Genomic DNA, 26,405 nt, shown 5'->3' on the forward strand with positions numbered 1-26,405 from the left:
AAGCCAACCACGTCCCCGCCCGTATGTGTATGCACCCCTGCTAATCCCTGCTGAATCGAGTCTAGTAAAGTCAAAGAACATGCCTCAGGAAAAGTGTTTGTTTTTTTTTTAAAAAAAAAAAAAAAGGAAACTTTCTATCGGTAAATACGTTCTCCTTAAAAACACTCTACAATCGAACTTTGTCTTTAAAAACAATCTGATTACGATTATTTCAAACCAAAAGAAGAAACTCATTTTTTTTTTTTTTTAAACCCACCAGGATCCGTAAGACAAAAAAAAAAAAGAGAGAAAAAAAAAAAGTTACTTTAAAAACGAAAACATAATTACGGAATAAATAAAAACAAGGGACAACCGAGCGCGGGGTGGAAAGGTCCCGCCGCCGTGGTTAATGCTTCTGGAGGGGGGGGTCCTCCGCCGAGACCCCCGCGGGGATCGGGGGGGGGTCCAGGTCGGGGCGTGCAGGCCGGTCCGCGGGACTCGCTCACCGCTACGGGCAGCCGCGGGGCTAATCCTCCCTGCCCTGTCTTGCCCGCGTTATCTTTTTTCCCCCCAAACTCTCGGCTCGCGGCTGGTTGTCCGATTAAAGTCTCTTTCCTACAGGTTCTCTACAGCTAAACAAAGCAAAAAATGGTTTAAACATTAACATGCTCTTGATTAATTAATACAGGTGGACGTTGAGATTTCAACCATTTAAACTTTACAAGTTTAAATATTTTGGCACATCGGAATATATATAATTTTTTTTTTTTTTAATTATTTTTTTTTTTTCCTTTTTCTTATTTAAAATGTTCTTTATAAGCGTGCTCCCCCCGGGGCTGCCGCCGGGCGATGCGACGCCGCCTGGCCGGGAGGAGCCCCAGCCTTGCACCGCGGTGACCCCTGAGCCAGCGGGGACGCGGGTGGCACTGCCGGGGGGGGGTTTTTTTGGGGAGGGGGGGGGTCCTGGCCGCCCCCCCCCCCCACCCCTCATGCCCCCGAGGCGCAGCCCACCGCCCGCAGCCGGTCCCTGGTCCGTTGTCCTGAGAACCTGAGTCCTTTATCCCTGAACGCGGAGCTCCCGGTTTGCAGTGCAATGGCTATGAAGAAACAAACCCCACCCCCCCCCCCCCAAAAAAAAACACACACCCCCCCGGCACGCCCCGGCCCCCAAACCGAACTCGGTTTTAAAGCCAAACGACAGCCCGACTCCGTTTGTTTCTTGGGTTTTGTTTTGTTTTTTTTTTTTTGCCTTAAAGAAGTGCGACCAGGGCCGTGCCCCCCCTACCCCAAACGGGAGCAGCACCCGCGGGCTCCGGCACTTGGGTCACTGGGGGGGGGGGCCCCGATACGCGTTACTGGGGGGGTGGGGGGGGTGGGGGAAAGGCCTCGTGTTTCTAATTCCTGAGTTCACGCTGACGTCGGGGCTGCGGGGAAGGGAGAGGAGGGCCACGGACCGAGGGGCTCCCTCCCCGCCCCTCCGGAGGTAAATCCCGGTGCGGGGTCCCACGGGGACGAGGCAGCCCGGGGTGGGGTGGGGGGGCCACAAATCGCTGCCCCCCCCCTCCCCAGCTCCCCCCGGGGTCCCCTCCTCGTGCGGCGGCGTCTCCGGCCCCGCGGCCGGCGTTTCCCTGCCTAACAGCGTACGCGAACAACCTCGTGCCCGCGCTCCCTGCCCTCTCCCAACAGCTCCTAAAGCCCCCCGGCTGCAGAAGGAATCCTCCCGCACGAGCCCCTCGCCGGGACCCGCGTGGGTCATGGCGCTGCGGATGCGGCTCTACCGATTATTATTAATTTTTTTTTTTAAAAAAAAAAAACGTTCCTTTCAAGGAATCGTTCGAAATCCGTCGTGGCGCAGCGGGAGGGAGCCGCGTTCCCCGGCGCAATCCGGAGCCCGAGTTCATCGGCCTAACGAGAGCCGCGGCTACGTCGGGGGAGAGCGGGTTGGGGGGCCAACGCCGCGAGATCTGCCGCCGCCAGCTCGCGAGCGGCTCCCGGCCGCCTCCGCCAGGCTCAGCCCGCCTCCACCGAGCGGCCCGACCCGGGGCCGAAGGCATCTGGCACCCGCACGGGCTCCTCCTGTCACCAGCCCCTGCTCTCTCCTAAAGTGTACAACGTAGTTAAGGCATGAGTCAAAGTGATAGGGGAACCGAACAAAGGAAATGAGATTTAACAAAGCTCCTGTCATTCCTTCTCTATGAACTCACCCACAATCGTTTCAGTGTTAAGCTTCCAATCACTCCCAGCTCCACCCATACAATTACGAAAAGAAAAAAAAAAAAAAAAACCAACCTAGGGTACATTTTAATGCGTGTATTAAAGGCATTAGGTTATTTTTTTTTTTTTCCCACCCCACTCCCTTCCCTGAAAGATCCTGTAATTTGCTCATGGCTTCTGCGCTATTTCTGAAAGGCTAAAAGGACGCCTGCCCGGTCCCGAAGCGCTCCCAGGACCCGCTCGCCGGGACCTCGCCGCCGCCGCCGCTCCTCCGGCGGCGCCCCACGTCCCCGGGGGGGCTGGCAGCCGCCCTCCCGCACCCCGCCGCCACGCGGGGACCGTGCGACATTCGATGTTCCCTCTCCCCCTACCCCTCCTGCCGCCGCCGAGCGGCACGGCATCAGGAAATCCTCTCCCGCCATCGCGCCGGACTCCGTAAAAAAAAAAAAAATAAAAAATAAACCAGCACCACCACCACCACCAACAACAAAAAAAAAGGGGGAACTAGATGAATTCCGAGATCGCCGCTTCTATAAATACTAGAGCGCACGGAAAACCGACTGCGCCTGGAGTCCCTCCGTCTCGGTGGAGGCCTCAACCCCTCCGGAGCTCGCGCGAGGCCTGAAGCTCGCCGGCTTCCCTCGCCTCTCCCGATCGGAACAAGACAACCGCGTCTCACCTGCAAGTCAACAAGGAAAACAAAGAACACAAACCCCTAGTCTCTACGATTACCAAACCATGTCTAGCCCCGGCGCCAACCCCCCCCCGGCCCCCCCACCCCAACGCCCGCCCGCCCCCAACCTCCCCCCCCCCGCCCCCCCTCCCCAACGCTCTGCAACCTTGCTACATAAATACACGGCCGGTTTCGGCACGGCCGGCCTAGGCGTCGGAGGCGGCGGCGGCGGCCGCCACGGCCTTGGGTCCGGCCGCCAGGTGCGGGCCGCCCAGCGCCCCGTGCCAGTGGAGGCGGCCGTTGGGGCGCTCCTCGGGGGCGTCCGCCTGCCGGTCCCCGTTCCAGCGGCGCTTCAGACGCAGCTTCGGGGGCATCAGGGCGTCCTCCCTCTTCTCCTGAGCCCCCGGCTCTGCGGCGGGCTCTCTCGGGGGCTTCTCGCCGCTGCTCTCCCCTCGCTCCTGCGGCTCTTCGGCCGGGAAGGCGGCCTGGGTGGGCGCCGGCGGGGCCGGGTGCCAGGACGGGGCGGCCGGTCTGGCAAACACGGGCCCCTTCTCCTCTTCCGGGCCGGCGCCGGGCGCCGCTGCCATGCCGGAGCCTTCCTCCTTCTCGCTTTTGTCTTTCCCTTTGGCGGGCGGCTCTTGGCGCTCGGCCTCCTTGTCCACCGAGGGCTCGACCTTCACCCTGGGGGGAGGACTGGCGAGCTGGGGGGTGGCCGACTCCTCGGCGCTTTCCAGTCTCTCCCTGTTCTTGCGCCCGACGGGCGGAGGCTGCAGCTTGATGGGGAACTGGGGCTGCTCCTCGAGGGGCATTTGGCACTGTAGTGGCGGGACCACGAGGCCCGGATAGCGGGGGAAAGTCCGCGGACTCAGATGGTAGTTGAAGACGGAGCAAGCTTGCGAATGCAGGTAGTGTTTCATTTCCTCGGGGTTAAAAGAGAAGCAGCTGCTGCCCGTGAAGGGGCTGAGGCCTGGAGAGGGGCTGTAGGAGAAGAGGGTGGGCGTCAGGGACAACGCGGGAGAGATGGGGACGTTGAGGACCCCGCCGCGCCCCGGCAGAGGGGACACAGCAAAGGGGCTGTGAGGATCCGGGTAGATCCCGGGCCTGGTGAAGAGAGGCAGCATGATATCCGGCTTGCGCTTCTGGTGGTTGATGCCACCGGCGCCCACGGCGTTGCGCGAGGCCATGAGATCCACGCCACGGCGCCAGTCGGAGGAGCCGTCCTCCAGCTCCGGCAGGTCGGGCTTCCTCTCGCCGCCGTCGCCCAAAGCTTCTGGGTTGGACGGGACCAGGGAGCCGCCGGAGAAGCGGCCGGGCTGGGCATCTTCGGTGGGAGAGTGGCTGTCCAGCGGCGGGAAGTGGAAGCGGGACGAAGCCGTGGGGACGGGAGGAGCGCTCTGCGGCACGACACCTGGGGCAAGGCGGAGAGAGAAAGGGGGGGGGAGAGAGTTAAGGGCGCCGCCGCCGAGGGAGTTAAATCACAGGTGAGGAGCTGCTTTTCGGGCTGCGCCCGCAGGCGTTTGGAAGAGCAACACGAAAATGCCATGTGCTGTCAACAGCGCGGCAGACGCCGGGATGGGAGGCGCCTTCCCCATCTGCTCCCTTCCCCGGCGCGGCTCCCGTCTCCTCTGCCCACCTCGAAACCTCGCCGCTGCCGGGGAGGAACCTTCTCCTCTCCGCCCCGGCAGAGGTTTCTCGAACCTCCGGCACCACCGAAGGAAACTTCCACTTTTGGGCGGCTCTCCCCCTGACCTCCGCGCTCCGGTTTAACCCGAAAACGTCCTCGGTGACGGCGCACTGGGGGCACGCTTAGGCAACCGCACGCCAACGCCGCCCGCGGAGGCGCTGCTGCTAAACCTCAAGCTCTCGGGGTGGGATACTGAAAGCCCCCGGCTTGGGCTTCGCTGCGAGGACGTTCTCCCCCCCAAAACGGTTCCGCCGGCAGCGCTGCCGGCTCCTGCTGCCTCCTCTCCCCCAGGCTCCTGAGGCGAGCTCCCACTGCGGGGCCGCCTCTCGCCAGCGTGCTCCGGCTGCAGCGAGCCGTCGGGAGGCGAGTCGCTCCGCACGCTTTCTCACCTCCGCAGCGCGCCGCCCCGTCCCGTCCTCCTTTCCCTTCACAAAGCTGCGGGAGCCGGAGTCAAGAAACCTGATTCCGGTGCCCCAAACAGGTTTGATATCCCAGCCCCCATCCCAGCCAGAAGGAAAGAAAACAGGTTGTAATTAGACAAGTGCATTCCAGTTCTCCAAACTTCTTTTTTTAAATGCATGCCCCAGAGATAGGAGGGAGTGGCTGCAAACAGGGAAAAGGAACAGCAGTGAGCAATATTGAGCTGGAACTGCCCAGACTTGTTGCTGCAAGTAATTATAGATCTGCAGCGCGGCTTCGTACTACATCTTACACCCCCATGCTTTGGCTGAGGGCTCCCGGAGAACACATTTCCCCCTCCCCGCTGCCGTAAAGGCGACGTGTCCCACACAGGTGAGGCAGAAGGCCTTTCCGAACGCTTCTCCTCTCCCAAGCCTCGCCTTCTGGGTTCCCGCTCGCTCGGAGGACAATGCCTCGCCGTCACGCTCGTGCTCCTGCCTGCCTGGGGCTCCCTGGGGCGGAGAGGGATGCAGCTCGCTCCAACTGCCAAGACCGGCGAGCGCTCATCGCCGTACGTAGGCACAGAGCACAGCAGCGCCGATGAGAAATCGCTTTGCCCACACGTAACCTGTTTTTCTCAGCCGCTGGGGTTTCAGAGTCAACGCTCAATCCCCACTTTCCCCTGCTCTCTCCCTTCCCTCCCTCTCTGCGAGACAGATCTTCAAGGCTTCCCCTGAGGCGCTCTTCTGGAGGTGAGAACCGAGCGCACGGCGCTGTGAGAAAGGCTGGCTCAGGCGCCTCTGCAGTCACGCTTTCTTTGCTGCGGAGAGTTTGGAGTCTAGGGCCCCGCTGTAATGACTTCCAGAAGGGGATTTTTTGACGGACACCATCGCCATTAATTTCCCTGGCTGCGCGGTGGCAGCGCAGCTACGCAGACAATCGCCCCGGCTGCAGAAATCTAGCTACGGGGGGGATTTAACTCCACCAAAAAGGATCCTGCGAAACAAAGGACCCTCTTCCAGAGAAACCGCAGCAGTAATGCTGACTCTAGGACAAGCCCAGCGTGAACTTCTGCTACTGCTCCTGGCAAGAGACTCAAAGGCCTTTTAGGACAGGCAGGGAACAATTACGCTCCGTTCCCAAACTCCTTCTCGTTACCCTGAATGTCAGCACGCCGTTCTGCCGCAGGGAGGATCGAGAAATACCTGCGATTTTAGTCAAACCCAGACGAGTTCCTACGCTGCTCTGGAAACTCGAGAAACGCTCTGAGCTCACTCCCGGGTTTTCTCTGAACCCTAGGCACGTTCGTTAAAACGACAGCAACTCCTTTTGGTGCGAAAGGAGCTGAGCCGCAACCAAGCGGGGGGCTTTGCAGGAACAGGGGAGGAGGGCAAAGTGCTGCTGAGCTGCAGACTTTGTGACCGTGCTGACAGGGCCGCCCGGCCGCACGCCTCTAAGCTCCTTGTCAGGGAGGCTCACCTTTATATGGCACCATAAACTTAGGTTACAAACATGTGAGGCAAGGGCCCTGCAAGAGAAATAAAGCCCTCTTATCCCAAGGACGCCCGCCCGCCCCCCCTCCCTCCCCCAGGAGCGAAAGCAGAGCGAACCTGCGGCACCCGTCGAGGCGAGCCCAAATAGGAAACCAAACCGCTCCGAGGCTCCCCCGAGGACAACCACAGATGCGCCGGTGACAAACCGAGGGAAGGAGCGCTCGAGATAAAGCTTTATCGGCGCCCAGGCGCCCCCACCGCGCCGGCCCTGATTGCCCCGGCCGAGCCTTTCGAGCGCAGGAGACGAGCGATAGGGGGGGGACCCGCAGAGGCTGCTCTGCCCGCCCCGGCCCCGCCGCGCTCGCCGACGGGAAGGGAAAGGCAGCCCCGGCTCCGCACTCACCGTTGGGACGAATGTTGATGAAGGGATAGTTGGGCATCACCAGCTTGTTGAAGTTGAACTTGTAGGTGAACCTTTTGCCTTTAGTCTTGTGGAGGATCCTCTTGTTGTAGTAGTATCTGTTAAAGAAACGTCAGGGAGAGCGATCAAGGCACGTGGCAACCCGTCCAAAGGTCTTGTTTTTGTAGCGCGACCGACGTCCACCTTTGACACGGCTGCCAGGAGGCAGTCACCCAGAGCTCTGACATCAGGAAGGCAACAAAATACGGGCTCGGGAAGTTTCCAGACGGCACTCGCTCCTCCTGTCCCCAGTTCTTTAGGGGTAACTTTCAAAGCGTGACATTCCCTAAAACACGCGGGAAAAGGGGGCGACCCTGCAGGCCCCCCAGGGCTGCCCCTGCTGTTCTCGCCCCCATCCGAACTGGGACCGGTGCCACGGGCTGGGGGGCCCGCACAAGCACCCCCACGCAGCGCCGGAGCGGAACGAGAGGGGCAGAGGCAGGAGGCAGCCTGCGCTGCAACGCCGAGCCTGAAAAAGGGGAATCTGCACCCGAGGCGTTGGCAGAACAAAGCTCGGGGCAGTTCCAGAGCCGCGCAGGAGGGACCAGGCTCCCCAGGCACCCCTGGCTTTTATTTTTCCTCCCAGCCTCGAGGCCCGGCACGCCATCACAAAGAGGGCGCAGGGCACCGGGCCGGAAATCGGGAGGGCCGGTCCCTGCTGCCGTCGGACTCACGGGCGAGGAATTTATTTCCCTCCTGTTTACCCAGAGCACCGTAGGGTTGAAAACGTTCCCTCGCCTGCCCAGGCGGCGCTGATCACCAAGCCCCGGCCGGTCTCCTTCCCCTCCTGCTCCTTTTTTGGGCCCTTCACGGCCCCAAACGACGTCGGAGCGAGGAAGAACTCGGCCGCGGGGAAAGGAGGCATAACCTGCAGCGCAGCCTCCTCCCCGCTTACACCACTTCTGTTTGTCCTCAGCCTTGCGGCGTACAAACAGAGGCGTTGCGGGCGGCTCACAGCCGCAGATCCCCCGTGCTCGGCGGCGGGCGACGCCAAACGGAGCGGGGAGGGCTCCTGGCAGGAGGGGGGGTGACGAGCCCGAGCTCCCCAGGGGGAGCCGCGGTCCCTGCGCGCGGCTCCTGCCCTGCCGCCGTCACGCTTGGCGCCGAGATGCCAAGGCATGATCGGTGTTGGCAGGTGGTGGCTATTTTCCACTCCCATGCCTCAATTACGGCCTCGGTGCCACTCGATTTATCGTTTCCTTCCTGTTCCAGCACGGGACTCTTGCGTTTGCTGCCTTGTTTGCCTTCGCCAGCTCCACCCAGGAGGTATCAGAGGGCGTAAGGCAGCGAAGTCCGCGTTAGCGACCGCGTCGATAAACGCCAGGGCCCGCCGAGGACCTGGCTGCTCCCGACAGCCTTCGAACGCTGAAACGGCCGCAGCGGCGGATCCGGCGAGGTTTTTACCGCCTCGCTTCGAAACGCTCGGAAAAAAAACCAAACGGGGTGATGGGCCGAAAGGAAAGGGAGCGACGTCTCAGCGGAGGTTTTCGCGTTACGAGGCGAGGGACGCTCAGCCCTCGCCTCCAGCAGCAGGGTGCCCTTCAGCCTCGCCGGGGCTCGGGGAACGCGTCCCCCCCCCAGCCTGAGCAGCGCCCAGGGGTGGTCACGGGCAGCCCCAGCCACCCGCGGCACCGGGAGGAGGTTTGGCAGCGAAGAGGCAAGCACGAGAAACGTTAGAAAGGGGAGCTGCTTTCTCTGAAACGGTACCATCGATGGCGTGATAATCGAGTAACACCTCTCGGTTTCCTCCCACACCTTCTTGCTCAAGCCGGCGGCGGCGACGGGAGCGGAGAAACGAGGCAGAAAAGCTCCCCGGAAGGAAGCCGTCCTGCTAATAACCACCTGAGCCACAGGTGCGGGTTCGCGCCGCCGCGGACCGCGGCACGGGCAGCCAGGAATTCCCTCCCCCGCCTCCCCAGTCGCACCCCAGAGCTCCGATTCGACACGAAGCTCCCCGAAACGCACCCGGAGCGGGGCAGGGCACCGCAACCGGCTCCCCCCAGGACGAGCCGGGGGGGCTCCTGCTCACCTGAGAGCCCGGCTCAGCTTGTCGTAGTTCATCTGGGGCTTGCATTTCCGCCGGCCCCACAGCCGCGCCACCTCGTCGGGGTCCTTGATGACGAACTCCCCGTACTCGCCCTGCTGCCAGGCGATGACATGGCGGAACTCCTCCTTCTGCAGCAGCTCCAGGATGAAGTGCCAGAGCTGGATCTGCCGCGAGCCGGGGCTGGACTCGGTCTTGTACGCCCACTCGGGGAAGTGGTAACCTTGGGGAGCGACGGGAAAAGGAGCTCAGGCGGCGACTCCGCGGCTCCGGAGCTCGCGAGCGCCTGCGCTACGGACCCGGGGGGTTCTCCCCAGAGCGGGGCCGCGGAGCGTGGCCGGGAGCTGGGAGCCCAGCGCGCGCTCCCTGAGGAAGAAGCAGGGAAGCCCGGCTCGCTCGCTCGAGCCGCCTGCTTCCTTACTCGTTTCGCCCCAGTCTCCTTGGAGGAGCTCCAAAGGAAAAAAAAAAAAAAAAAAAGACAAAACTTAAAGGGACGTAAAAAAAAACACCAACAGAGAGAAGGCAGAAGTAGCGGGAAGCAGCCCGACGGCTTTAAACGCCGCTACGATTCGGGCTCCGGGTGCTTCAGATGACCCAAAGAGGGCCGGATTTGCCTACTTGGGGGCACCGACTGCGAGCGAGGCGAGCGGAGGGCGGGCTGCCGGGGACCCCGGCGACGCGGCTTTCGGAGCGCGGCACCCCGCTGCGGGGCCAGGCGTGCCGACAGATGTTTCGGGGCGGCTGCCAAGCTCAGCTTTTGTCAGAGCTGTTTCCCCGGTGCGGCTGCCGGGGCCGCGCTTTTCCAAACGGTCGCGGCCGCGATTTTCGGCTTGGGCAGCGGGCGCGGAGCCTCGCCGTGCCCGGCCGGCACCCACGCCCCCGTCGTGGGCTGGCGGCTCGAACGAAAACAGCCGCGGCTGTGCCAAAACTTGGAGGGGATGGGGGGGGGGGACAAGAGACCCGACGGGGAGGCCCTCACAAATAAAAATTGATTAACCCTAACAAATCGAACGTCCCCGGGGAGGATTCGGTGCGTTAAAGCCGGAGGTCTTTGGGGGGTACCAACGAGCGGGGCTCCCCTCGCGTCCCCACCGCCACGCGGCTTTTTGATGAGGAGGTTTTGGGGGTGGGGGGGTGGGGGGTGGGATTCATCCTGCCCGAGCTCCTCGGGGCCGGGAAGGGGCCAGGGGGGGCAGAGGCGAGCGCCGTGCCCCGGTTCCGGGCTGCCCCCCGGGGCGCCCCCCCCTTACCTCCTCCTCCTTCTGCCTTATCCACGATGCTGCAGCCCGCTTTCATTTTCTCCCTCCTGCTGACTGAGGAACAGAAGGAGATCAGCCCCGGCCAGCCCCACGCGCCAGCGGCGCTCCCAGTTTCGCCCCCCCGACCCTGTTTCCCCCTCCCCCCCCCCCGTTACCATTCGCCTCCCGTCCCGGCAGGGCCCCGGTGGGGGGGGGGGGAACACGACGTGGGGGGTGCCAAACCCCGGCGAGCGCCGTTCGCCTCCTGCTCGGAGGCCGGGCAGCGGTGCCAAAACACGCAGCGCTGCTCAGCTCCCCCACACCGACACGGGGCGGGGGGGGGGAAGCCCCCGGTTACCGGGCGGGAGCTCGCAGCTGGCTTCGATTCCGGGACGGGGCGAAGGGCCCGGGACCGAAAGGGGGGGCGGACACGCACAAAACCCGGCTCCGGTGCCCCGGGGGGCGCTGCCAGCCCTGCCCGCCCCCGCTCCCGCTCCGTCCCCGCCGGGGTTTCCTGCTCGGCGCCGCCGCTCGGCGATGGGAAGGGCCGCGGGCCGCCCCCGGGGCTCCCGTTACAGCGCCGCCGCCCGGCCCGGCCCGGCCCTGCCCCCCCCCCAGCGCCGCCCTGCCCCGGGGCTCCCGTTCCCGGCCCTCCCCCCCCAACCCGCCCGGCTCCAACCCCCGCTTCCCGGCCCCGACCCCCCCCCCCCCCCCCCCCCCCCCGCAGTCCCGGGGCTCGCCCCGCTGGGGGCTCCGGTAACCGGGGGCCCCCCCCCCAACCCCCGGGGCCGCCCCCAGAGGAGCGCCCCCGGCGGCGCGGCCTCCCCCCCCCTCCCCTCACAACCCCCCCGAGATGGCGGCGGCTCCCGAGCCGTTTCCCGAGGCCGTTTCCCGGGGCCGCTTCCCAGGACCCACCTGCGGGGGCGGAGCGGGGGCGGAGGGCGGCGGAGCGCGGCCGGGCCGCGGTGCCGATGTGGTGCGCGCCTCGCTCCTGCTGCCGCCGCCGCCGCCGCCGCCGCTGCCTCCCCCGCACGGCCGCCGGAACCGGAACCGCCGCCGCCGCCCACACACTTCCGGGCGCGCTCCCGGCCCGTCCCCTCCCTCCTCCTCCCCCCCCTCCCCTCTCTCCTCCCGCTTCCGCTTCCGGCTCGGCGGGGCGGGGCGGGAGCGCGCACGCACGGCGCCGCCCCGCCCCTCCCTTCCCGCGGCCCGCCGACGGGTGGCGCTGGGGGACAAAAGAGGGCGGAAAGCGAAGCGGGCCCCTTTCTCCCCCCCCTCCCCCAAAAAATTAAGGGTTTGGGGTCCCCCCCCGTGGGGTCCCCCCCCCACACACGCTCACAGACACCGCCCCCCCCCGTTTCCAACCGCCTTTATTGGGGCCGTGCCGAGCCCCGCTGCGTTTGGGGAGGGAAGGGGACAGAAATGGGGTGAAATAAAGCGAAAAAGGGGGGTAAAAGGGCCGCGCGTCCGCCCGTCCGTCTGTCCGTCCGTCCGTCCCGCCGTCCGTCTGGCCGTGGTCCTGCTGCTCAGGCCTGCGGCTGGGCCAGGCCGGCCCCCACCTCGCTGTAGATGGTTTTGAGGGGGGTGCGGGGCTGGGGGGGCTGCGGGGAGAGGCACGGGGTCAGGACGGGACCCCCCGTAGGGAGAGACCCCAGACAGCCCCGTGGGGACAGCCCCGGGGTCACCCCATAGGGGCAGCCCCAGGACCCCCCTGTGGGGACAGCCCTGGGACCTCCCTGCGGGGACAGCGCCGAGGTCCCTCCATGGAGACAGCAACAGGACACCCCTGTGGGGGCAGCCCTGGGACCCCCTATAGGGGACAGCCCCGGGGTCACCCCATACGGACAGCCCCAGGACCCCCCTGTGGGGGCAGCCCTGGCCCTGGGGTCACCCCCCAGAGACAGCCCCAGAACCCCCTGTAGGGACAGCATTGGGGTCCCCCCATAGGGATGGCCCTGGGACCCCTCGTGGGGACAGCACACCAGGATCTCCCCGTGGGGACAGCATCAGGGTCCCCCCATAGGGAGAGCCCTGGGACCCCCCCTGTGGGGACAGCCCCGGGACCCCCCCGTGGGGACAGCCCTGGGGTCCCTTGTGGGGGGACAGCACCAGGGTCCCCTCATGGGGACAGACAGCCCTGGAACCCCCCTGCAGGGACAGTGCTGGGACCCCCCCATGGGGGACAGCCCTGAGGTTCCCCCCGTGAGGACAGCCCCAGGACCCCCCCCCATAGCAGACAGCAGCGGGGTCACCCCTTGGGGACAGCCCCGGGACCCCCCCCCCCCCGTGGGGCCGGCCCTGTCCCCAACCCCTGCCCAGCGGGGCCACGGGTGGCCTCCCCCGGCCTCACCTGCTCGTCCTCCTCGGCGGGGCTTCTCCTCAGGACCTGGGCGTACTGCGGCTCCTCCGGCACGCTGAGGGCAGCTGGGGAGAGAGGAGCTGGGGAGGGTGAGCAGGGGTGACACGGGGGGCCTGGAGCCACCCCGCCGTGGGGGCACGGGGACCCCCCAGCCCTGGGGACATCACACCCCGGGGGCACACGGCTCCCCCCCGTGCCCCCCGTATCCCCTGGGGCCACGGGGACGCGGTCCCGGTGGCGGTGCCCACCTCCCTCCGCCGCCTTCCTCCTCCTCCTCCTCCTCCTCCGCAGGCACAACAGGACGGCCAGCGGTCCCACGACGGCGGCCAGCACCCCCAGGCAGATGTACCACCTCTGCCTGCCTGCCTCTGCGGGGACGAGGGGCGGTGGGTGGCCGGACGCCCCCCCGGCCACCCCGCCGTGGCGGGAGGGGACGCGGCGGGGCTTTACCGTGCTCGCACAGGGCCTTGACGTCGACGGAGCAGCTCTGCTCCTCGGCGGGGCTTCGAGCCACGCAGGTGTAGGTGGCATTGAGGGCGCTGGCGGGGATGGCCAGCTGCAGGGTCTGGCCGTCCACTCTCTGTCCCCACGGCGTCCCCGAGGCGTCCCCGAGCTGCCAGGCGGCCCGAGCGGGGCTCCCGGGGGGCAGCGAGCACCGCAGGGTGACGTTGCAGCCCTGGGCGCCGCGGGAGTGGAGCTGGTGCTGGATCAGCGGCGGCGGCACGGGCTCTGGCGGCGGCGCAAAGAAACCCTGCTGGGACCCGGCCCGCATGGGGACACCCTGGGGACGCCGGCTGGGAGGGCCGGGCAGCCAAAGGGCGGGAGAGGGAAGCGCAGGTGGGGCACGGATCTGTCATAACGCCAGGAAAATCCCCCCCCACCACCACCCCGGCAGATGCTCGGCGGTTTCTCTTCCCCTTTCCTGGGCGCTGATAACTCCCCGCACAAAAGGGCTTTGTCGCCTCTCCCCGCAGGCTGGAAACCCCAGGGGCGGCGGCAGCGCTTCCCAGTACCCCCCCCGCCCCGGTTCCAGTTGCTCACCGTAGACGGAGAGGTTGAAGGACGGGTCGTCCACTTCCGTCGTGCTGTCGTATTTGATCTGCACCTCGTAGACCCCGCTGTCGCCCGGCTCCAGGCCCCCGATCCTCAGCGCCGTCGCGTTGGGCATCTCCAGCCGCTGCTTGAAGCGGTCGCGGGGGTCGGGGCGACGGAAGCCCTCCGGGCCAAACTCCGCCACCTGAATTTTTTTACCGGCGCCAGCCCTGAAGTACCATTCGACCGTCTTCACGCTGCTGCCGTTGGGCAGTGCCGGGGAGAGCAGCACCGAGCGCCCCCGGACCCCGCTCGCCGGCTGCGGCTGGGTGCCTGCGGTGCCTGCCCGGGACAGCGGCGGTCAGGAAGAAGCAGAGCCCAAAGCACCCTTAATCCGTCACCCCTCGCCTCCAGCACCCTGCCAGCACCGCTGCGCTGACGCCAGCCACCCGCGGAGCCGCCTTGTCCCCGTGCCACCCCGTCCCCATCGCAGGGACGGCCGCGGCTGCCGGGGGGCTTCACCCCCCCAGCCGCAGGGAGCAGCTTGGCCAGGAGCAGGGCACGCTCTGCTCGCTGCGGGGCTCGAGCCGGGGCAGGTTGGAGGCTTGCCCTCCGTGAGATACCCGCCGGCGACCCTCCGGAGCCGCGAGCCGAGTTTCGGGGTGCAGCCGGCTTTGCGGGCAGCGCCCTATTTCTAGCGCGGCCGTGCCGTGCAGACCTCCCGTGACGCCAGGAGGGGCGGGATGCGGCTTCGAGACGCGAAAAGCTGCGTGGAGGCGACCGTGCCGGCGGGGCCAGCTGCGTCCCCACATCACAGGACCCATCCTGCGCCGGCCGCTCGCTTCCTGTACCCCGCTCGGGGCCGGCCACGCGTTTCCCACCCGCTGCCGGTGCAGCCGCGCTCTGGCCGGGGGCCGCTTTGGTTTTGCAGAGAGGAAGGCGATGCTGCAGGGCTGGCATGCAGGCAGCAAAGCGGGGGTGTGGGGAGGGAGGGGGCGGCCAGCCCCACGGTGCCCTCCCGGCTCCCCCGTTCTGGGGACGCTGGTGCAGAGCGAGCCCGCGTCGCCGCGCGTCGCCCCCGGTGGCACCGAGCCGCCCGCTGGTATTTTGCCCCAAACAAAGGGCCGTGCCCCGAGCTTTACCCCAAACACAGCCTCGGCATTTCCCGGCTTGATCCTGCCCTGGGAAGCTCCTGTGTGGTGTCTGCTTGTCCCCATCCCCGTCCCCAAGCCCTCACCCCGTAGAGCTGGAGCTTTCTGGCTGGTGGTGGCCACGTCCCCCCCCCCCCAGGTGCTCTGGGTGCCCCCCAGCTGGGGGCTGCGGTCCCGGCCCAGCCCCAGCGCTCTGCGTGGAGCAGCGCCTCTGCCTCCGAGCTGGGAGCTGAGCAAAGGGACCCCCGTGGGCCCTGCGGGGACGGGCGGGCAGGGTCGGGCCGGCACAAAACCCCGACGGTTTGCGAGCCGAGCGCTAACGCGGAGCAGGACGAGGAGCAAACTCTCTCACGCCCGGGTCCCGGCCCCGCCGGCGACAGCAGAGCTCTCCGGTGGTGATTTACGCTGGCAATAAATGGCGATGCCGTGCACGGCGCTGAGCCCTTCCCACGCTGCTTCCCATCGGCTGCGAGCGAGCGGGGCACGGCACCCAACAGCACCGAGGGCGTCCCAGCCCGGGTTCCCTTGGGAGCAGCGCCCGGGACTCCTTCGTGGGGTCGAGCCCTGCTCCCACCCCGCTGTTTCCCCCATTTTCAAACCTGCACCGAAACCTCCAAAAGGGCTAGGACTCATTCTGCAACCCAGCCCCGAAGCCACGATTTCGCTGGGTTTCTGCAGCAGCAGCGAGTCGCTGCTGAGCTCGCCTCCCACTCCCGGCTCTCCCACCGCCACCGCCTCCGGGCTCAGCACCGGTGGGCCACCGGCGAGCGGGGCCTGGTGGCCGCCGCCTCCCCCGTGCCTACCTGCGGCGATGAGGAGCAGGGCCAGCAGCCGGGGCTCGAGGGGACGCCGTCGGCCGCGCGACCCCCCCATGTCTCCATCACCAGCTTGAGGCAGCGCTGACCTCAGCTGCGCAGGCGGCGGTGAGGACGCATGCAAATCTGCCCACAGGCAGCAGCGCACCTTCCCAGGGGAGTGGCGACCTGGGGACACCCTGGGGACGATGCTGAGCCCCTCTGCCAGAGCCTCCCCACCGCCGCCCAGCCCCGCCGGGACCTCTCCGGCGCCCGAAGCCCTTTGGAGCCGCTGCCCAGCCCTCGCTCTCCTCCGGGTGCAATAAAGGAGGGCTGGAGCCCGGATGCCGCTGTTGGGTAAATAACGCCAGCTGGGCCGGCGGCGTGCGGGGACGGCCACCTGGCACGGGCTGGGGACGAGCGCCCGGCCCCCGTCACCCGGGGATTCGGGCGTAGGGCTCGGGGAGGAGGCTCCTGCTGGCTGCGAGGCACCACGAGCACGGGGAGCCGCCGCCGCCGCCGTCGAGAAGCTCTCGGCTGGCTGTGAGACGGGGACAAGGAGCTCGGCCCCCGGCTCGGGGATGCTGCCAGCAGGTGCAGGATGCTCCCGGCCCCTGCGCCGAACCGGCGCTCCCGCCCCGCCGAGCTGGCTCCCCGGGAGCGGTGTCGAAAAAAACCTTCCCCGGAGCAAAACCGGGGCCGAGGGGAGGGAAGGGGAGCGCGGCACGGCCGGGTTTGTCCCCATGCCGGCGGCTGCAGAGGAGCAGCGCAGGGGCTGGGGCGGCGCAGAGCAGGAACCGCGCTCCCCGCTGCCGTTTTCTGCAGTTCCAAAAAGGGAAGCGAGAGGCGGCTGCGCCCCCCCCCCCCCCGCACCGTGCTCTTTTTTTGGGGCGCAGCCCCAAGCCGGGGAGCTTTGCAGCGCGGCCCCGGGGACGATTTGAGGGCGAGGGGTCCCCGCCTGGGCGCGCGCAGCCCCGTGCAGGCTCCCCGCTGCGCTCTCACCAAGATTTTATTATTTGCTGGTTTCGCGAGGCTGGGAGGTGGGGGCCGAGCACGGGGCCCCGTGACAGAAGGTGCTGGACACACACGAGTGAGACCCCCCCCTCCACCCCCCCCCTTTTCGAGGCAGTGCACGGGCAACACGGAAACAGCGACGGGGGAGAGGAAGAGTGGGCGCGGACCCACGCCGGCACCGGTGCCCCCGCGTCCCCCCCCCCCGGGATGCCACCGGGGGCTGCTCGGCCCCGGGAGGGGGGGACCAGGGCAGGGGCTCAGCTGGGGCAGTGGGGCGGGGGGGGACACGATTTGCCCCAGGTGGGCTCATCCCGGCTGGCACCGGGGTGCACCCAGCCCCCTGCCCGCCCCCTGTAACCCCAAAAAAAGGTTTTGGTCCCCCCCCCCTCTTTTTGCCAGGGCAGCCTGCTGTCTCAGCTTGAAGAAATTGGGCTGGGACCCCCCCCCCCCTTCCCAACCCCGGTCCCGAGGCATCAGAGCTGCACCCAGCCCCGGTGGCGGAGGGGGGACCCCAGCCTCGCTGCCGCTCGTCTCCTTGTTCCCCAAGGGGCTGGGAGGGCTTCGGGCGGAGGGTTGGGCAAACCGGAGGTGGGTGGGAAAGCGTCCGGCCGGCTGGCACCCAGAGGCGGCGCCTCCCGTGCCCCGGAGCCGAAACGGGGGCTGGAGAGGGGTCGGGTTTGGCACACAACGCACGTCACAGCCCTTGGGTTGCGTCCCGATGCTCCAGCGCTGCTGGCGCCTGCGGGGAGGGAGAGAGAGAGAGGAATCCTTCAGGCGGACTGAGGCCGCCCTGTCCGTCCGTCCGTCCGTGCTGCTGTCTGTCCATCCCTCTGTGCTGCCGTCTGCCCGTCCCTGCATCTCCCCTCCTCTCCCCCTTCCATCCGGCAGCGGGACGGGGCCTGGCGCAGCAGGCAGTGACAGGGCTGGGGGCAGTGACAGGGCTGGGGGCAGTGACAGGGCTGGGGGGGTCCCCACCTGGCCCTGGACCCCCCCCCCGGGGGCAGACAGGGGGCCACGGGCCACCCGCACCTGAGGGCCTATGTCACCTCCTCGGCCGTGTCCTCTGGCGCCCGGCGGATCTGCTCGCAGACGGTGGTCACCGGCGCTTTCTCCGGCGGGCTCGGGTCCGGGTTATTTTCGGGGGGACGGAGGCCCTGCGGCAGAAATGGGGGCTGCTGAGGGTCCTCCCCGCCCTCCCCGCTGCCCTCCCCGCTCGTCCCCGGTACGGGAAGGATGCAGAGCTCCCGGTGGGCCCGTGCCGCGGAGCCCCCCCTGCACCCGGCAGCACCCAGCAGTGCCCTGCGTGGCTGGGACCCCACGAGATGGGGACCCCGACGTGGCCAGGCCCCTGGTGTGACCTGGAACCCGCTCTGATGGAGACCCCGAGGTGATGGGGACCCCCCCAGCGTGCCCCCCCCCCCCGGCCAGCAGCACCCAGCCCCAATTACGCGACCCTCCCGGGGGGCTCCTCACCTGGTCATTACCTTCCGGGGGGCTCCGGCGCACGATCTCGGCATACTGGGGGTCGGGGGGGCCCTCCTCGGCCGGCACCGTGGGGGTGGCAGCTGCAGGGGAGGAGGGGGGGGAGGTGTCAGGGGGGACCCCGAAAACGGCCCCCCGAGCACGGCTCGGCCCCGAGCCGCCGCCGAGAGGGGCTCCACCGACCTGGGTCCGCCGCCGACTTCTCGCTGTTCAGCCGCCAGCACCAGAAGGCGCCCCCCAGGCTCACGGCCAGCAGGATGAGGGTGAGGACGATGTACCCCGACTTGGAGAAGGTCGCCTGCCCCCCTGCGAGGGCAGAGAGCGGGGCTGAGCCGGGGGACGGCTGGAGACCCCTCCCCATCCCCCCAACAACCCCAGGCTGAGCCGGTGGCACCCAAGGGTGCTCAGGACCCCCCCACCCCCACCCCCAGGAGCAGCACAAGCACCCTCACCCCCGCTCCGGCAGATGGCCTGCAGGTCGAAGAGGACGACCTTCTGGTCGGCGGGGTTGCTGACGGTGCAGGCGTAGGTGGCGTTGGCGGTGCCGGGCTGCAGGGCCAGGCGCAGTGTGGTGCCGTCCGGGGACAGCTGCGAGCGGTCGGTGCCCAGGTCCCGCCGCCCGTTGTCCCTCCTCCAGGTGACGTTGACGGCGCCTTTGCCGGCGCCCTGGCACTGCAGGGTCAGGTTGCACCACTCCACCGTGCTGGCCAGGAGCTGGCTGCGGGTCCGGGGGCTCGGCACCGACTCTGTGCCCAAGGGGAGGACGGGGTCAGCCCGGCGCAGCGCCGCTCGGCCACCTCCCGCCGCCCCATGCCGTGGCACGGGGCACGGCCACCACCAGGGACGCGGCCACCCCACAAAGGACCCCACGGTGGGGAGCACGGAAGGCCAAGCAAGGCAGCGCGGAAGGTCGGGGTCAATCCTAAATCACCTCGTCGCTCTGTTGCCGCGCTCCCCCCATCTTTTCGAGCCTGCACTGGGAGGTTTGTGTTGCGTCCCCGAAGCCCGGCCCCGTTTTGCATCGCTCACCGTACACGGAGAGGTTGAAGGACTGGTCCTCCACCAGCGCTGGGTGCAGTTTGATCCGCGCCCCGTAGACCCCGCTGTCGCCCAGCTCCAGGCCCCCGATCCTCAGCGCCGTCGCGTTGAGCATCTCCAGCCGCTGCTTGAAGCGGTCGTTGGGGTCGGGGCGCTCGAAACCCCCCGGGCCAAACTCCGCCACCTGAATCGTGGCCCCGGCGCCGGCCGAAAAGCTCCACTCGATCTCCTTCACCCTGCTGCCGGGGGGCAGTGCCGGCGAGAGCAGCACCGAGCCCCCCAGGATGCCGATCACCTGCTGGGGCTGCGCACGGACTCGGCCGAAGAGGAGCTCTGGGGACAAGGCAGAAAGTCACCGGGGTGCGCGGGGACAACGCGGGGATGGGCAGCAGGACCCCCCCCACGGGGGACGGGTCCCCTCCCGGTGCCGCCGTCCGGGCTGGAGGAGGAGGAAGCATCGCCCGGCCCCGGCGCAGACGCCTCGTGTCCTCTGAACCCGCTGCGGATGTCCCTGTCCGGGCCGGGGACACGGGAACGTGGCCCGAGAGCACGCCGAGGCTGCCGCTAGCGGCGGGGAGGGGAGGGCGCCGGGGTCGGTTTCCAAAAAAGAAAGCGTCTACGTGTTCGGATGCCGGTGCCGCATCTGAACGGCGCGCTCTAGGGCGCTGCGGCCGGGCGCTCACCAGAACAACGCTCCAACAGACTCTGCGAGGAGTTCCCCGCCAGCATCTGCAAAACCTCATTTTCCGCCTTAAAACGCGCCTCTGCCAAGATGCCTACGAAAAACCAACAAGGGGTTAGGGCAGGGGTTGGGGGGGGGGAGCGGCCGGGCTGGGTTCCCCCTCGCTCCAGAGGCGCGGGGCGCTCGGGGGCTCGCACGAGGTCCCGCACCCCGCTGCCACGTGCCTGGGAGCGCAGGGACGTCGCCGGCCGGGGGGGGGGACGAGGGACCGTGGGGGCCCGGGAGGGATGGAGCCACCTGGGCGATGCGGGGCGGCGATGTCGCTCTGAGCCTACGCCGCGAGTTTTTGGCAGCACCGCCAGCTCGCCGCGCGAAAGCACGCTCGGCACCAGCTCCCTCTCTGCTGGCGGCGCCCGCCTACCCGCAAGCTGTCTCCTCCACCGCCCCCGGCCCTGCCAGGGGGAGGAAGGGGCCGAGGAAAGGGGCGGGGGGGGCAGCATCTTGTCGAAGCCCCTCTGCCACCCGTCCCTGTCCCACGCAGGGACCGGGACGCTCAGCGGTGGGCTTGGGGCGAGCGCCTTTGCCCCGTCCAGGATGGGACCCGGGGCGCAACGTTCCCGGTGCCCCCTCCTCTCCCCCCGCCCCACCGCCAGAAGCAGATGTGCCGGAATATTAAAGCAGATTAAACGCGGACATCCCAGCGTTTGCTTTTTATAAAGCCCGAGCTGCCTCCCTGCCCCGCTGGGAAGGAACGCTCCCCAGCATCCCTGCGGTGGTGCCGCCCCGATCCCGTTTATCGGGGGCTTTTTTGGGGCTCCTCCACCCGAGCCTGACACCGGGCTGAGCCCCGCTCCCTCCCGCGCTGCTCCCCCGGGGGCATTCCCAAGTTTTTGGGGCCCCGGCTGCGGGAAGGGTCCGGCACGCGAGGCCGGTGCCCAGCTGCCGGGCAGATGCTGAGCCCCGGGGGCAGGAGGGACGAGCCGCAGCCCCCCAGTGAGTGCGAGGAGGGGGGAGCGGGGAGGGATGGAGGAAAATCGGGTGGGAGAAGCGGGTGGGCGCCGAGCACAAGCACGCCGCGTCCCGGGCTGGTCCCTCCTATCCTATTAACGGCCCCGGGGGAGGGCAGAGCCGGGGCCCCCGAGGTGCTCGAGGCTCCCCGGCGCGGGGACGTCCGGCTCCGTCCAGCTCCGATCTCAGATCCCAAAGGTCTCAGAAGGTGACGTCCGGCTCCGTCCAGCTCCGATCTCAGATCCCAAAGGTCTCAGAAGGTGATTTCAACCCGGGCTTTACCCCACTCCGGCTCATCGCCCCCACGCACGCCTGAAGCAAAGGATTCGGATCGGGGCGGGGGGCTGGCAAAGCCCGAGGCACCGCGCCGGCCTCCTTTCCAGCCCGCTGGCTGTATTTTTGCCCGCAGCACGCGCCGAGCGCCGGCGCCAGCAGCCCCCGTCTGCCGGCCGCACGCTCCCGAAGCCAATTAAGCGTTAGGAAGATAAAACCTCGCCGCTAATCCGCCCGGACTATTAGATGCTTTCTGTCGGAATCGAGGGTTTTATGGGAATTATTAAACGTGTGGCTTAGCACGCCGGGAATTAAGGGGATTCCTCTCTCCCGTTTTACGTAAGAGCCTCGCCGCTCTCTCTCGGGCACAGCCCCCGGGGGGCTCCGTGGGGCGAGCTGCCCCTGCCGGGGGCTGCAGCGGGGGGCTGCCCGGCGTCCCCCCCCCGGTTACGAAACCTCTCCTTCGAGCATCGCGCGCTCTTGCGCGGCCGTTTGGACCCCTGCGGCCAAGGGCTCGGCGGCGGAGGGCCGGGTGGCACCGGCGGCGGCGCTGCCCACCCCGGGCGGCCCCGGCCACGCGGGACGAGGGCTCGGCGCCCGTGCACTCACCTGGCGCGAGGCCGAGCAGCGCCAGCAGCAGCGCGGGCAGCCGGGCTCCGCTCGTGGCCAAGTCCCCCTCCATTCCTGCTCTGTGCCGCTCGGTGGGCAGAGTCAGCGGCGGCGGAGACGGGGAGGAGCAAAGCCGCCTCTCTCCGCCGCTACCCGGAGGAAGGCGAGCATCGCATCGCGCCGGGGCACCGCGTGCCTCTTAACGAGCTCGCCGCAAACGAGCAGGGACGCGGGACGCGCACGGCCCAGGGTTGGGGGGCACGGCCGGGTCCCCCCCCCACCCTCCCCCAAGCTCTCGGCATCCACGGGCGGTGGCATCCAGAGCATCCCGGTCCCCTCGGTCCGAATTGTTTCCCCGGGGGAGGCAGCAAGGGGGGAGGCGCATCCCAAACCCCACTGGACTGAGCTCCTTGGGGCAAAGAAATCAGCACGGGGGTTGTGGGGGGGGGAATGCAAAAAGGCAGAGACCCCCTGAGCCCTCCCAGCCCCGTGCCAGGTGCCCGCAGGGAAGGAAGCGGACCCCATCGGCACCTTGGCCAGTTTATTTTTAATTTCAACCCCCCAGCGAGCCAAGGTGGAAAAGACAAAGAGGGAACGAGCCTCAGCGCCACGTTCAGTCGGCTTTCGGCTGGACAGAGCGTTAGCAAAAAAAAAATAAAATAAGGTAAATCAGCCCCTGGGGAGCAGGGGGGCGATGCCCGAACCCTGCAGGATGCGTCCCCGGGGGACCAGCAGTGCTGGGGAGCAGCGTGCCCGGGACAGAGGGTGGGGAGAAGGACCCTCGGGAAGGCGTGAGGTGACACGAGCCAGCCCTGTCCTGCTCCCAGACCCCAGGCTGAGAAGCCACAGAGCCCGGATTCGTGCCAGCTGCTCCCAGGGGCTGCTCCCCGCAGCTGGCACGGGCTGCATTCGTCGCCATACGACACACGGGGACGTCACCGTGGCACCAAGGAGCACCCCAAACAAAAAGCGGCAACACAACCTGAGGTCAGCACGCACCTGGGTCCGGGCCAGTGCTCGGATTTGGCTCTTGGGAAGCGGCCGGCTCTGGGCGTTGGGGTACGGGGTGGAGGGGATGGGCTGAGAGCCACTGCATGGGGCCACTCACTCCTAAATCACCCCTCGGCACGTCCCCGGGACGCCTGGCAGGACAGCAGCAGTGCCGGGACCGAGACCCCGATGCCCCGAAGAGGTGGGACACGGGACCAGCAGCACGGCCAGGATGCGACCCCACGAGCATCGGGAGCAGCCGCAGCCCCACGCGGCTGGACCCAGCCCAGGGAGCTCGGGGCCGGCGCTGCCGACGTGCGGGGGCCACATCCTGAACCCCGAAACCCTCCGGCACCAGCAGGGCCGCATCCTGAGCTCCTGAGCCCCCCGGCGCTGTCCTCGTGCGCGGGCGAGGAGGAGCTGCGGAGCCCAGGGCTGCCTCGGGCAGGGAGCGTGCCTGTCAGCAGCCGGGAAAGTCACAATTTGCTGAGAACTCAACGTGACCGCACAGAGCCACCCTGCGCGACTGGGGGGGGGGGAAAAAGGCTGAACCTCGAAGTTGGAAGCACGAACGAGGGGCCGCGTGAGCTTGAGATCGGATCATTTCTGCCACCTCTTGCTCTCGCTCTGCGCCCAGCGGGGCTGAGCTGATCCTCCGCCAGCACCCAGGGTGGGATTTAAACCATTCCTCACCCCAGCGCTGCCCCCGGGAAGCCCCAGAGCCCCCCCCCCGGCTCTCCGAGAGGCGATAGCCCCCCAGCAGGGCCCCCCCCCCGGGTGCCCACCCAGCCCCTGGGGTCCCCCGGTGCCCGGCCAGCCGGAGCCCTTCGGCTCACGCAGGAAACCTGCGGCCGAGCGTGGGGGAAGCCACTTCCCCCCCCCCCCGCCATCGCTGCTGCAGCCGCAGGGGTGGGGACAGCGCCTGCACGGGGCAGGGGGGGCTCGGCGCAGCTCCACGCGCCCAGGATCGTGTCCTCGGGGGACCCCAGCCCTCGCTGGCACCGCCGGGACGGGGACCTGTACGTGCTTTTGGGGACAGCCCCCCCTTTTCGGGGACGCTGCGAACCCGCTGTGGGGACAAGAGCGAGGTCACCGCTGGCTGTCCCCACGGCCCCGGGACGAGCGGCCCTGCCATCTGCCGGCAAGGGGGACAGGGCCCGCGAGGTGCTGTGGGTGCCAAAAGGTTCGGGTCCTCCCCTCCGACGGGTCCCAAAATTGCGGGGCCATCGCCCCTTGGGGGCTGCCGGAGCCCCTCTGGGTCCGGGGCTTTCTCCAGGGCTGTGCCTCTGCCAGGACCCGGCAGAAATTGGGGCGTTTTGGGGGGATTTGGGAACCGCCGCCGAGTCGCCGCCGCGCTCCGGACCTCAGCCGGCAGCACGAGGACGAGCTGGGTCGGCAACGGGGGCGCCGCACGAAAAGGGCCCCGGGTAACCCTGCACGAGGCCTGAAGGGTTTTAGGGTTTCATCGCCGCTGGGCAGAGCTCACAAAACCGATTTCCACGCGCGCCGCCGGGTGCTGGAGGGGTGCTGGGGGCCGGATCCTGCCCCGCGCCTCCTGCAGCCGCTCCGGGCAGGGGAAGCCTCGCGGTCCCGGCTGCACCCACCGAGACAGCGCAGGGCAGCGGAGCCCACCCCTAAAATCCCGTCAGCTCGTTAGGAACTGGCTCGGATCACGGTTTTGGGTGGCAGAACCACCTCCTGCTCCCCCGGGGAGGGAGCGCGGAGCCGCGTTCGCTCCAAGGCGCTTTCGCCCCTCGGGAAGAAGTTGTGCCGGGGTTAAAGCGCACGAAGGGCCGCGGCGAACAGCTCCAGGCCGCACGGCCAAGGGAAGCGCGGTGTTTTATTGTTTATCGCCAACAGCTCCTGACGGGGATCCGCCGGTACGCGCCGCTCCGCCCCGGGGCCAGCCCTGCAGTCGTTTCAGCCGGCGCTTCGCAAGCAGCAGCGCTGGGAGCGCCCCGGGACACAAGGGGGAGCTCGGCAGCCCCGGGGGGAGAGCCCTGCTCAGCCCCTCCTGCCTGCACCCCAGCCCCGAGCAGCCCCAGGGGCAGCCCCGCACCGCCCCACGCTGGGCGCCGGGACCCAGCGCCCTCCCCGCAGAGGCCCGCGGGGCTCCAGGCAAGGCCCCAGCCCCGGCTGCGCCCCCCCAGCCGCCGTCCTCCCCCAGCTCTTGGCCTCCTCAGAGCCCCCCGGCCTCGGCTCTCCCACGCCAAGGCCCCACACGGGGCCCTCGGCGCCCCCCAGAGCCTCCGGAGCCCAAAGGCCCGGCCCGGGCCCAGGCGCTGCCGCCCGCGGCCGCCATTTTCCCCCCCTCGCCCCTTCCCCGGCCGCCGCCAGGCAGCTACTGATGACGTAAGCAGCGGGGCGCGCAAAGACACCCCTCCCCTCGTTCTCGCCCACGCTGAAGTCTCGCGGGATTTCCGCTGGTATAAATGGACCCGCGGGAAGGGGCGGGGCTCAGTGCCCGCCCGGCTGGCGGGCGGTGGTGGAAGTGGGGTGCTGTGGCTCCGTGAGGGCGCGGGGCCTTTAGGGGCCTTTAGGGGCCTTTAGGGGCCTTTAGGGGCCTTTAGGGGCCTTTAGGGGCCTTTAGGGGCCTTTAGGGGCCTTTAGGGGCCTTTAGGGGCCTTTAGGGGCCTTTAGGGGCCTTTAGGGGCCTTTAGGGGCCTTTAGGGGCCTTTAGGGGCCTTTAGGGGCCTTTAGGGGCCTTTAGGGGCCTTTAGGGGCCTTTAGGGGCCTTTAGGGGCCTTTAGGGGCCTTTAGGGGCCTTTAGGGGCCTTTAGGGGCCTTTAGGGGCCTTTAGGGGCCTTTAGGGGCCTTTAGGGGCCTTTAGGGGCCTTTAGGGGCCTTTAGGGGCCTTTAGGGGCCTTCTCCCCCATCTTCTGGTGCTGGTGGCCCTGCCCCTGCTTTTGGTGCAAAAAAAGAGAGATTTGGCTCAGACGCCAGCCTGGAGGACCATGATAACAGGACACACAAGGGGGGTGTCTCATGGAGGGGGGAGAAACGTCCCCAGTGTTTTGCAGCTTTCTGAGGATAAAGGGGGGCTTGGCCGTCCCCGTTGCTCGCGCCCTGCCCGGCACCAGAGCCCCGTTCCTCGGCTCAGCTCCGACTCCTGCCCGGGGGGCTGCGTCCTCGACCCTCCTGCCGCCTCCTCTCCAAGAGCCTCTGATTTATTAGGAACGAAATCAAATTCTGCTTTATCACCGGCCTGGGGAGCAGAGGGCTGAGAGATTAAATTCCAGCATGACAGCCGGCGGTGAGGGAAGAGCCGGAGTCGTGCCTCTGTTTGCTTACGGCGTGCTATTAGCGGGTCCGGGGCTCCGGGAGACAAATTACGCTTTTCTAGAGGGATCCTTATTTCATTTCTTTTTTTTAATTATTTTTAACCTGCCGTAGCTGGCAGCTGGCTGGGAGCGAGGCTGCGGCTGTGCCTGCCCTGGTCAGGAGCTCCTGGTGACGGGGGCTGCTTCCCTGCTTGCCTGGTGCTCTCGGGCTGGGTTTGGGGGAAAAACCCAGGCCCCAAAGCTGGGTTTGGGGGAAACCCCAGGACCCAAAGCCAGCTGCCTGTTGGCTCCCGGGTGCTGCCAAGTGCCCCGTCCCTCCGTTGTCCCCAGCTTTGAGGGGACAGGGACAGCCTGGCGAAGCCGAAGGCAATTTCTCTTGTCCCGCGCCCGCGGTGCTTCATCTGCACCCCAAAACGTTTGGGATGCTCCCTCGTCTCGGTGCAGCACATCCACGCGAGCCGGCGTGCGGGAACGCACGAAAAATGAAATAACAGCCCCGCGTCACCCT

At 67.7% G+C, this 26,405-nt stretch overlaps 2 protein-coding genes across 9 annotated transcripts; both read right to left on the reverse strand.

The window, feature by feature from the left end:
- Positions 1 to 116: 116 nt before the first annotated feature.
- On the reverse strand, positions 117 to 11,258 carry ETV3 (ETS variant transcription factor 3). 3 transcript variants are annotated; one of them, XM_066986177.1, is made up of 5 exons: positions 11,100 to 11,258; positions 10,197 to 10,259; positions 8,932 to 9,169; positions 6,846 to 6,961; positions 117 to 4,274 (listed from the first exon to the last, which is right to left on the reverse strand). In XM_066986177.1, the coding sequence occupies exons 2-5, from the start codon at positions 10,240 to 10,242 to the stop codon at positions 3,073 to 3,075; spliced, it is 1,602 nt and encodes a 533-aa protein (XP_066842278.1). In that variant the 5' UTR covers positions 10,243 to 10,259; positions 11,100 to 11,258; the 3' UTR covers positions 117 to 3,072. The 3 variants fall into 3 exon arrangements, with proteins under 3 accessions (XP_066842278.1, XP_066842277.1, XP_066842276.1); XM_066986176.1 differs by having other exon boundaries at positions 10,197 to 10,255; positions 11,100 to 11,253; XM_066986175.1 differs by having other exon boundaries at positions 10,197 to 10,252; positions 11,100 to 11,226.
- A 280-nt stretch (positions 11,259 to 11,538) lies between these two features.
- LOC125180241 (SLAM family member 8-like) lies at positions 11,539 to 21,905 on the reverse strand. Of its 6 annotated transcripts, none has more exons than XM_066986165.1 (8): positions 21,627 to 21,905; positions 19,046 to 19,387; positions 18,469 to 18,762; positions 18,200 to 18,322; positions 18,019 to 18,099; positions 17,581 to 17,688; positions 15,530 to 17,273; positions 13,779 to 13,917 (listed from the first exon to the last, which is right to left on the reverse strand). In XM_066986165.1, exons 1-6 carry the CDS (start codon positions 21,697 to 21,699, stop codon positions 17,666 to 17,668), a joined length of 936 nt encoding a protein of 311 aa, XP_066842266.1. In that variant the 5' UTR covers positions 21,700 to 21,905; the 3' UTR covers positions 13,779 to 13,917; positions 15,530 to 17,273; positions 17,581 to 17,665. The 6 variants fall into 6 exon arrangements, with proteins under 6 accessions (XP_047905226.2, XP_047905227.2, XP_066842266.1 ...); XM_066986164.1 differs by having other exon boundaries at positions 17,564 to 17,688; XM_048049273.2 differs by having other exon boundaries at positions 18,008 to 18,099; positions 21,627 to 21,904.
- Between the last annotated feature and the right edge of the window lie 4,500 nt (positions 21,906 to 26,405).

The sequence above is a fragment of the Anser cygnoides genome, chromosome 33 (genome assembly GCF_040182565.1).
Source record: "Anser cygnoides isolate HZ-2024a breed goose chromosome 33, Taihu_goose_T2T_genome, whole genome shotgun sequence".
NCBI lineage: Eukaryota > Metazoa > Chordata > Aves > Anseriformes > Anatidae > Anser > Anser cygnoides.

Excerpts from the sequence above, each read along its gene's own strand:
- LOC125180241 (XM_048049269.2), bottom strand. The coding sequence starts at position 16,265 with ATGGGGACAAACCCGGCCGTGCCGCGCTCCCCTTCCCTCCCCTCGGCC. Across the intron at positions 12,912-12,993 it reads CAAGGCCCTGTGCGAGCACG|AGGCAGGCAGGCAGAGGTGG; the intron begins GTAAAGCCCCGC and ends TCGTCCCCGCAG. Across the intron at positions 12,624-12,791 it reads GAGGAAGGCGGCGGAGGGAG|CTCCTCTCTCCCCAGCTGCC; the intron begins GTGGGCACCGCC and ends CACCCTCCCCAG.
- ETV3 (XM_066986177.1), bottom strand. The coding sequence starts at position 10,242 with ATGAAAGCGGGCTGCAGCATCGTGGATAAGGCAGAAGGAGGAGGAG. Across the intron at positions 6,962-8,931 it reads AAGCTGAGCCGGGCTCTCAG|ATACTACTACAACAAGAGGA; the intron begins GTGAGCAGGAGC and ends TTTCTTTAACAG. Across the intron at positions 4,275-6,845 it reads CATCAACATTCGTCCCAACG|GTGTCGTGCCGCAGAGCGCT; the intron begins GTGAGTGCGGAG and ends GCCTTGCCCCAG.